The sequence below is a fragment of the Pterocles gutturalis genome, unplaced genomic scaffold, assembly GCF_000699245.1.
Source record: "Pterocles gutturalis isolate BGI_N339 unplaced genomic scaffold, ASM69924v1 scaffold34203, whole genome shotgun sequence".
NCBI lineage: Eukaryota > Metazoa > Chordata > Aves > Pterocliformes > Pteroclidae > Pterocles > Pterocles gutturalis.
This window is the reverse complement of record NW_010119773.1, coordinates 22,820-32,879: the sequence shown is the minus strand read 5'-3', so window position 1 is coordinate 32,879 and position 10,060 is coordinate 22,820. Positions and strand designations below refer to the sequence as shown.

Below are 10,060 nucleotides of genomic sequence, written 5' to 3'. Positions count from 1 at the left end.
TGCTGAACCACCTGTCTGATGGCTGTTTCAAAGCACTGCACAAGACCAAAAATTAAAACAGCAAAAAATCCAGCTGCAGCAGGCAGCTGCAGAAAGGGAAAATGAAAGAAGATAATCTCCACTCTGTACATGTATCCCATTTTCTCATCACTCAGACCATCCCTTCATACTCACTGGCGTGGCATCTGAATGCTGTGTACGCACCCATGGCTGTGTTTACATTTTAAAAGAACCCTCTGGTCTGCAAAAGAGCTGGGGTAGAATGAAAAAAATACCCGTGAAACCTGGATGCCCAAATTAAATTGCCCAGGAAGTGATGTTTTTGCAATAATTTGCATCATATTGCACTTTTTGTGCTCAGAGCACAGTCCCCACTGATGTCAGCAGCACCAGTGAATTCAAAGTATTTCTCCAGAATCCCAAATCAGATATGAAGAAAATGAAAAATAGCTAATTAGGAAACACTCATCAGAAATTACCCTGTACTGCATTAAGTAATTTGTAGCACAGTGTATTGCATGCAGTTATCAAGGGCACCATTTCTAGTGCTTTAACGATGGGCTTGACCTTCTCTTGCACACATCTGTCCTATTCTCTATAAATCTCATTTCTCTGCTGGTCCAGCTCATCCCAGTATGTCCGCTTATCCCTGGACCAGGCTGTTCAATCTGCCTTTTCTTTTGCCACATCCATCCTTCCTGTTCTTTGGAATTAAATCAAACAGCTTCAGCATTTCGTACACTCGCTCTGTGCCCAGATCCAGGATTGGGAAGAGCCTGGAGAAGAAGAGTTTTCCACCTGGCACAGGGGTGCAGGATCCCGAGCTGTAACTGCAGGACCTGCTCAGACCCACCTGGAACAAATGCTGCTGTGACTGGGCATTTGAGGATCTTATCTACTGGAGCTGTGGCAAATTTCTACATACACAGCTGTTCAAGGGATGATAGCTGCACCCAAAGATGGTGAATCTTAAGATGTTACCTTCAGCTTCAGAAAGAACATCTTGCTGACTGCAGACCGTGAGACCTATAACGTATGCATGTGCTTGAAAACAACAGCATCACACACATTGAAAGGGAAAAAAAGACCTCTGATGTAAAATACGGCTGGGTCTAAGTGGTTCTGGTTTGGCCAAGCTGTATTAAACTGTCGGGTAGGCAAAGCATCACTTGAGGCTCACCTCTGCTGCCAGTCCATCAGCTCCAATCGACCATTAACCTGCTGCTGCCACCTCTCTGACACCAAAAGCTGCATCAGTGGGAGCTCCCAAGACATCCAGCAAGGCCAGTAGGACCAAGGTCCATACAGCAGTCACGGTGATTTCCCAGGAGTCCCCAGAATGATGGGATGACAGCAATGTAAGAGCTGCCATGACAACATGTCCCTCTTGGGAAAGGAAACTGAGAGGGAAAACTTCCCCTGAAAGTTTTAGGCTCAGCAGTGTGTGATCAGTCTTGCGCCTGTGGGATGCGCAGAGTGTAAACTCCTGCCTCTGTTTGATGAGAGTGAGCATCACAAATCAAAGACACCATTCAGGCAAAACCCTGAAAACACTCCGAAAGAGATGATTTATGGGCAAGAGAGTAACTTTGTACATCTAACTCAACTGAGTTGTCGTCAGACAACAAACAGAATAATCACAACTGAGGAAAGTATTTTTGCTTGAGTCTTTTAAGCTACAGACTCACTGGGAAAAGAAAGCAAAAAATAAATGACAGAAAAAAAGAAAGCAGAAAAATAATTTTTTCCCCCTCCTTTTGGATAAGACTGACAACAGCAGAATACTTTGAAAATGCTTTGATTTAGTTTTCTGAGGAGAGTCGCCTGGCTCTGCGCCCACACAGCTCTCCCCGGCTGGCTGGTGATGCTGCCAGGACAGAGCCACAGCCGTGGTGCTCCGGCAGAAGCCACAAGAGGCACACGGCCATGCACAGGAGTGAAGATGCTTTGAAGGATCAGAGCAGAAGGTGAAGCTACTAACAAAATCTACTTTTCAGAAGTAGATTTCCAGGCAGACTTCCTCTCTCAAGTCTTTCATGACCAAAGAGAGAAAAAATCCTGAAAAAATATTACATATGGTATGAAAATTTGAAAAATTGCATAAAAAAATAACCACAAGCAGGCAACATTTTCCATTCCTGAAGCCAGGTGACTCTATAGGTAAACCCAACTGTAGCCTTGATCATTTGCTTGCCCGAGTGAAGGAATAAGAAAGGATGTTTTTGGGAAGGATCCCTTGATCTCCTCGCACTCTCCTTTTACCCCAGGCAGGGAAGCTCTTCAGTTTGTTACTAGTGTAAGCTGAGTAAAGCCATTCCAGAAACCCAAGTAAAGAAAGATTTTCATTAACAAATACAAAAAACCAAATGTGTAGACATCAAAATGGTTTTGTTCAACACGTGCAAAACCTGTGACAAAATCAAGGTAGGAAGAAGGTGGCGTGGGCTCCCTGTGTCTCCGCTCCTCACACCACCCCCTTCCCTTCTGTCTGAGTCTCTTCTTCCTCCTGCTGCCATCCCAGGCTCCCTCCCCTCTTGGCTTCCTCCTCACTGCTTTTCTCCCTCCGCTTTGCTACCAGTGAGTGAACACTTGCTGCCAGAAACTGCATGTAAACACAGACTGTTTTTCTTTTGACTAAGGGAACCAAATGTGGCAGCTAATTTGTTGCTTTATCCCTTGCACATATGTGAACGCACACATTTTTCCTCTCTTGATGAAATATTTTAGTACCTGGTATAAAAGTGTAAATAGTTAGAAAATGATAGGAATGACTACGGGGGGTTTTGAGGGATTCTGAAATTAAATTGAAACTGCATAATTACAAGGAAGGCAAAGGCAAAGGGGAAAATGAAAGGAAAATGCCCACTGAATGGACTTTGGAAGGGATGGGCTAAGTTCTCAAACTCTCATGAGGAGGCTTTTCGAACACCACAATACCTCTTTCCTGTAGAGAAGAAATGGGCTGAGGTCCCTGCTTCTCTCCCATGCTTTGGCATGTTAATTTAGAACTTCTTGTACTGAACATATAGGTCAGATCTTGAGCAACTGAAATCAGGGAATGGGTCTGATTTTCAGCAGTTCAGAGTATGCCCAAGGTTACTGTGGCTGTAAAAATACCCCATCACTGCTTTCCTCTTTTAAGTGGTAATGTTAGATTTTTAGGTACTCAGCATTCCGAAGGGTTTATTTGCTGGTAAAGAGTTGGGATCTGCTGTCACTGGAATGGGGAGCATGGTTCAGGGGCTCTGCACATTTGGGATCTCCAGCTGAATAGAATAGAATAGAATAGAATAGAATAGAATAGAATAGAATAGAATATTTCAGTTGGAAGGGATGTACAATGACCATCTAGTCCAACTGCCTGACCAGTTCAGGGCTGACGTGTTGCAAATGTTAGGGGAGTAAATGTGACTTGGCTTAAGGGGTCAAAGTAGGGAGGAGGAAAGGTTTGATTCTGCATATCAGTGGTACCAAGTACTCTGACTCATAGGGCAGTAAAATAGCACTGGATTCAATGTGAGAGACTGATAACACCTTGGGAAAGGACAGCCTAGCTGCAAGGCGTGCTAGGCATTTCAGTCTCTTTAAATACCCAGGTGTGAAAGACCTGCACAACACTTAAAATTATTTTAGAAATGTAATTTTATTACAGGACATTGTGAAAAACAGTTCCTCTTCCCCCCCTCCATTTATAGTATTTTATAAAAGAAGATTTTTCTCGCTTCACGGCTGGCTGCTGCAAGTTGAATGTGGAATGGGGCACGTTGATGTGACATTCAAGCTCATTTCCACAGCACAGGGAGAGTTATTACTTTCCTGTGCAATACAAGCTACAGTTTTTGGAATGCCCATTTTTTTTTGTTATTCAAAATCAGATTTTCTTCTGCTAAGAACATTAAGTTCTACAAACTGCTCCAGGCAGCTGCAGTCACGTCAATTTTCTTAGTCACCCTAAGGACATATCCTGCTCATCTTTAAAGGCACCAAAATTGTGCAATCACCAGAGGATATCTTGCAGAGAAATGTTCCACTTTTATTACTTGCTATCACAGATATAATCTGTTCTCTCAAAGCAGTTCATTTATGAACTGATTCCAGAGAGCTAACATCTTGGCAGGGATGAAATGTCCCAAATCAAGTGCTTTACAGGATGAGAGACCAACATTCAAAGGCAAATGAAAAAGTCAAACTGTGGGATCCTTTAGGTGCCACTTAACAATAGGACAGAGATGCTCTGGTCAAAAAGTCCTGGTCTAACTCAGAACAGTGTTTAATTACCCATTCTCCAACTGTGGATGGTATGTCCAATATTCCCCAAAGTAGCTTTTTGGGGCTTAGTTCTCTATTTGAAGAAAAGCCTTCTGAATATTCAAGACTTTATCCTAGGAAAGAAAAGTTCTGTGTGGTTTAGCACTGGCAGCAGATGCTGAGTGAACAGGTTGGTGTTCGCCATCTACTTATGCAAAGAACAGGCATCCATTTTTCTTCAACTCTACCTTAGAAAAAGTGCCTGCGATGTAAGACACTTCTGTATTTATCAGTGTCCATCTTACCCTCCACTTCTCTGAGAGTATTACCACAAAAAAAAAAAAAAGGATTTGTGAAATATATCTGTTCATTCATTCTGAACAGATGTTGTTGACTTTTCACACCCCAGTTCAGAAGGGATGCCTTCCTACCCTGTTGCACTGGATCTAAGCCAACAACCTAAAGGTCTACATCTCGACCATTTCCATGTTGCTACAAAGAGACTTCGAAAAGGAGGAGGGAGGCCTGATGTGATTAGATAGTTGCTTTAGTATTTAAGTGCCAGCAAAACACACACAGCCCCAGTGGTAAAAAGGCTTAGTCATGCAGATAACAGCAACACGCATGCAGAGCATCCCATCCTGCAAGCTGATCCAAAGTCAACTGGACAAAGAGAGTTCTTTCCTGGGAAGAGTTTGCTTTCTCCCCTTGAGGGGCTCCACGCCATTATCATCAGCTTGCATCAAACATCCAGCTCTTTCATGCTACCTCCTGCAGAACCTCCTTCGTGGTTTTATCACTTGTAGTTACATAGTCCCTAAACAGGCTGGGGCTCCACACCTTCCCACTGTTTAGCTCTAGCCAAATCCATGTGCAGTCCTTACAGATGTCCCAGGGCCATCTATCTCACAGCTACTATTGGCTCAACTGCAGAGATGTCTGTCTTTGCTGACTGGATGTGGGAGGCTGATGGAAGGACATGGGAGACCTGCAACTTCTTGAGCTTCCCCTTTTCTGGCCAAGCCAGTCGGTAGGACGGGACTGTGGAGGGAAGCCTCTGTTCTGCAGGTTTGGGAGGTTTTCTGCACATGTTGAGCAAAGCCTTCAGCTCTGATCGGAAGCTGTCATTGAGCCAGCAGTAGATGAAAGGGTTGTAGCAAGTGCTGCTCATGGCAAACCAGTGGAAGGCAAAGTACAGGGCATTGTTGGTCTGGATGGTCTGGCTAGAGAGGAGGACGACGTAGCAATTTAAGGGAAACCAGCAGACTGCGAAGAGGATGACAACGAGCATCAGCATCTTTATGGTCTTCTTGTTCTTTTTGCGAAGGGCAAAGTACTGCTCAGTGGTCACGTCCCCAATGACATTGCGCAGCCAGAGTTTCTTGGCCACTGTCATGTAGGCAGCAGAGATGATCAGAAGGGGCAGGACGTAGAGCAAAATGAAGGTTGTTAAATCAAGGTACCTCCAAAAGAGGTCAGCAGGCTCTGGGAAATCTGGCAGACACAGGCACCGGGTAACCTCCTCACTGCAAGGGGAGATAGCGGACAGGGAGTGAGGGCGAGTACGGCTGGGCACCACGGGAGAGGTACATCAGAAACAAGGGGGTAGGAGGGAGAGGGCTCCTGCCATAAAACCTGGAGACAGACCCTTCATTTATGCACAGGTCGCACCTAAGCAGAGCTCCGCTGTCCAAGGATTTGAGCCACGGAGCAGCCTGTGAGCAATGTGGTGACCATTTCTCATGGGCATTCATGACCTTATGATAATTTTATGAATTTCATCAACTACAAAATTTCCGGCTGCACAGAAGCAAGTTTTTATTCTCTGTCCTTTGGCAAACAGAAACAGTTTCTGCACATATTAAGGACATTTCCCTCATTAAAGCACTTTCCAAATATCAAGGCTCAAAACAGCATTTTATGGAACAAGTAGCTGAGGCAGATTTTTTCACTTTCCCAGGACTAAAGAGTAGATTAAAACCTGTTATGCTTTAGGTTTTTCCCCATTTCTGTTCTGCCCAAACAGGTCAGATATTGGTAAATTGTGCAAAATGCCGGTGTATAGAGACAGAGGGTCCAGGCCAGATCCTCTAACTTCTTAGCCTGTTTCATGTAATTAGTGTGACAGAATAAAGATAAAATAACTAAAAATAGAAACAATAACAGGATATTAGTCATTGCAATAGAAATCTGATGAAATTATAAACTAGATCCGTATTTGGGTGACCTCAACATAAGTTCAGGGCTTTCAGTAGAAGATGCCAAAGTGTGGCCACTGAGAGTTTGGTCTCCAGGGAGACTGCAGAGGAAAGTGAAGCACATCCTTACCTGTATTCAAAGGTAAAGAGTTTTTGGTAGATAGCATGTGGTAGGGAAAAGCAAGTTGCCATGATCCAGATTACAGAGATGTAGATAACGCCTTTTGCTGTAGATATGCGAGGTTTCAGAGGATGCATTATAACCTGTGCAAAATAAAACGATATTCAGGCATGTGCCATTTCAGGAAATAATTATATAATTTTTTCATATAATCTGCCAGCCTTAAATCTGTTACTTGAGGTGGAAATTTAGCATGCAAGCAGTACTGTCTTCACCCAGCTCCCGTTGACTGTGAGCTGTACGTGAAAGCCTGAATTTTTACTCAGTGGAAATGGGTAAAGTCAGATCCCAGTCCCACCCTCTCATTTCAGCGTTTGCATCTAGGTGGGGAGAACTGGGTACCAGTGGATCTTGCAGACATGTTCATTTCCAGGTTCTATTTATTTAATAGCAAAAATAGAAAAAGGACAAAGTTGTCTCAGACTCTTCAGTATCAGTGACCAAAGAGCCAGGGGGTTGTGATTGAACCAGATCTCCCCAAGGATGCTCCTGACAGCCAGGGCGTTTTCTGGAAACTTAGAAGATTTCTAGAAGAAAATGTCAACTGTTCTGGTCTGTTTTGTGTGACTGTTGGATGACTCCAAACTGGTAATGCCTGACTGTCACCGGTTTTGAGCCCATTGTCAACAGCAAGCCACAGTACAGTCAGCTCTTCAGTATTCAGGGTAACGAGGCGTGAGACATCCCAGAGCAAAGGGAGACAGAGCCGTGGAAGCTAACCGGGATGTCCCTGCATCGGCAACACTGTTCCTCCATGGGGCAAACAAACCACCCCAGCAGAGGGTTGCCCACATGGATTCCTCTCAGGAGCTTAGACTTTCTGCTCATTTGAGAGCTAATGGACCACGCACCGCAGAAAAGCTCCCATTCCCCGGTTGGAAGCAATTGCAAGGGGATCGACGTCTCCCATTTCCCACCTTGCTGCAGGCTTGAAACTATTGTTTCCATCCGACAGCAAGAACCGCTCCCCTGCCCTGCCAGCTCCTCAGGCATCTTACACTGATCTAGGAGCTGAGGAGGACATGGGATCATCCTTTCTCATTTTAATGACACCCTCCCAGCTTTTCGTCTGCCTGCTTCGGAGAGCTCTCACCTGGTGCCTGTCCACGGCGATGGCTGTGAGGGTCAAGGCAGAGACGTGGAGGGAGCAGTACTGCGCAAACCTACTGACATGGCACATCCCCTTCCCGAATATCCAGGTACTGTTCACAAAACGAGCCTAAAACCAGAATATCATTAGTTTTGTGCCCCCCCAATACCTCCACATGCTTGTAGATATGAGACACCTCTGGCACGTAATTCCCTGTGCTGCCTAAAATATATTTTTTAAATAGCAGGATTTTTGCATAATTGTGTAATTTTCTGGTTTCTGAGCCCTGAAGAGGTAGGTTAGTGCTGCTCAGCGGCCCAGCAATATCCTCCAGGACAATACTGCAGGGCAGTACCAAAGATATTTGTTCTGTTTTATTCACAGTGTGTGAATTCTGCAGTCTAACTATTGAGTCAATACATTTGTTTTTCCCTTTTAAGCTCTCCTTACAGGACAGGGCTGACCTGTACACCTCATCTTACTTCAAAGCAAAGTACAGCTTTTCAACACAGCTTGTAAAGTGATGGCGAGCACTAATATATTTTTCAGGAGGATCATAGTATTACCTTGGAAATACTTCAGAGAAGGAAAAAAAAAAAAAGAACAGGTACTAGACAGTAGTAAGAGTAGTAAGTAATCACTGCAAGATTATTATTGTTCAAGTGCTATTAGGGTCACTTTTAACAAATTGATAGTTTCTGATCTTCAACAAGATAACAGGAATTAAAGAAGAAAAAGACATGGAGTTTTCCAAAGATAACCTGGTCAGGTATCTGCAGGACATTCATGCACTGCCTATAGCAGTGTGAAGAAGAAAAGGACAGCAAAGTAACTGTGACGCTTTTATGGCATCTCTGCCCCCGTCTTACCAGCGTAAAAGGCGTGTTGAGGAGCGTGATCATGATATCGGCTACAGCCAGGTTCACAATGAACAAGCTGGTGGCAGAGTGCATCCGCTTGGTCTTGATGACAACGTGACAGACCAGGATGTTGCCAAAGAGGGAGAAGACGATGATGAAGGAGTATGCTGCGATGAGCAGGGCTTTCACTGTGATGCTCTGCGACTCTGCTCCGTACCGGCTCCTGCCCACGAAGCTCTGCCAGTCCGCCAGGCTGTCATTATCCCAGGAGAAGAAACCCGAGATGTTCAGGATTTTAAGAGGCTCCTCCAGGCTCCCATTGTGCGACAACTTTCCTGGGGTCACAAAGGCATTAGCCAAGGAGGGGAGGGAGAGCCAGACAAAACAGGACAACATCTCTGAAATGCCGGTCGGCTCCTTGGATTTGGAAATAGCTCGTTTGCCAGAGAGCAGAGCCCACGCCGTGTGACGGGAGAGCCGTCCTCCCCTCGCTCAGCCTTGGCGTGCAGCAGCGGGAGCTGGCGGACGCTCCTGCCTCCCGCGGTGTGCTGTGCTCCCACTCTGCTTGCTGCTACTTGTGCTCCTTCAGCCGGCTTTATACACCCCGCTGAGCTCCAGCCGGGATCTTCTGCAGCCATTGGGCTGCATTACATTATTTCTGCTCTGACGTGCTGCTTTCCCACACAGTCACGCTCCCCCAGGCGCTACTCCAGGATAAGCACATCTGTGAGAAAAGCAAATCAATCTCTCCAGTCATCAGCATCCTTTCTCTCTACCAGCAGCCTAGCTCATGCAAATTCTATGCTGGTTATAAACCAGCAGCGCCCTGTCTTCCAGAACACAGTTCAAATTTAAGCTCAGTTTTAAAGGTCTGGCAGGCAAATTTCAGCCTATCTCCCAGCATGACACTCACTAACTAGCATAGAATAGGGGAATAACAGATATACTGTGAACAAGCCAGCTTATTGTACTCCCAGTATTTTTTCCAAAGACCTTTTTTCCCTCAAAGGGACAGAGAAATAAGCCTTGCCTTGGCAGGGATTTTGTCTTGGCCAAGGGAACAAAAACTTTGATGTGAAACTGTGCTTTCTAGGGTTTATAGAAATACAGAGGTAGTTAAAAAGAGGTGATTATATGGGACAGAGGATGGGAAGGGGTGTCCCAACCCAGTAAGTCCAGTGTCCACAGCAAGAAGCAGCTGTACGCTGAACCCAAGCACTGGTGAGATGGCAGTGTGCATGTTCCCTGTGCCTTCCCCCAAAAAACACACTAAGAAATTTAAGATCAGTAGCAGGACAGCAAGAGCCACAAATCCTACACAGCACAGAAAGATGTGCCCTTCCATGAGTGCAGGTGTAACATGCCGCCCCCTCTGCTTGGGACAGACCTGCTTGGGTGGTGTCACCTCACCCTGGCCAGAGCAGGTTTTGTACAGAAAAGGCTTTATTTAACCTTCAATTAAAAGTCACCTGTGACCATTCAA

The 10,060-nt window shown here is 45.2% G+C and overlaps 1 protein-coding gene across 1 annotated transcript; it reads right to left on the bottom strand.

Moving 5' to 3' along the window:
- Positions 1-5,140: 5,140 nt before the first annotated feature.
- On the bottom strand, positions 5,141-8,973 carry GPR83 (G protein-coupled receptor 83). Its single transcript, XM_010076665.1, has 4 exons — positions 8,587-8,973; positions 7,721-7,846; positions 6,577-6,710; positions 5,141-5,774 (listed from the first exon to the last, which is right to left on the bottom strand). The coding sequence occupies exons 1-4, from the start codon at positions 8,971-8,973 to the stop codon at positions 5,150-5,152; spliced, it is 1,272 nt and encodes a 423-aa protein (XP_010074967.1). The 3' UTR covers positions 5,141-5,149.
- Between the last annotated feature and the right edge of the window lie 1,087 nt (positions 8,974-10,060).

What these genes read in the sequence shown, in the direction of transcription:
- GPR83 (XM_010076665.1), bottom strand. Translation starts at nt 8,973, where the DNA reads ATGTTGTCCTGTTTTGTCTGGCTCTCCCTCCCCTCCTTGGCTAATGCC. An exon ending in TCGCCGTGGACAGGCACCAG is followed by an intron (nt 6,711 to 7,720) that starts GTGAGAGCTCTC and finishes TATTTTGCACAG; the next exon opens with GTTATAATGCATCCTCTGAA. An exon ending in CTCTTTACCTTTGAATACAG is followed by an intron (nt 5,775 to 6,576) that starts GTAAGGATGTGC and finishes CTCCCCTTGCAG; the next exon opens with TGAGGAGGTTACCCGGTGCC.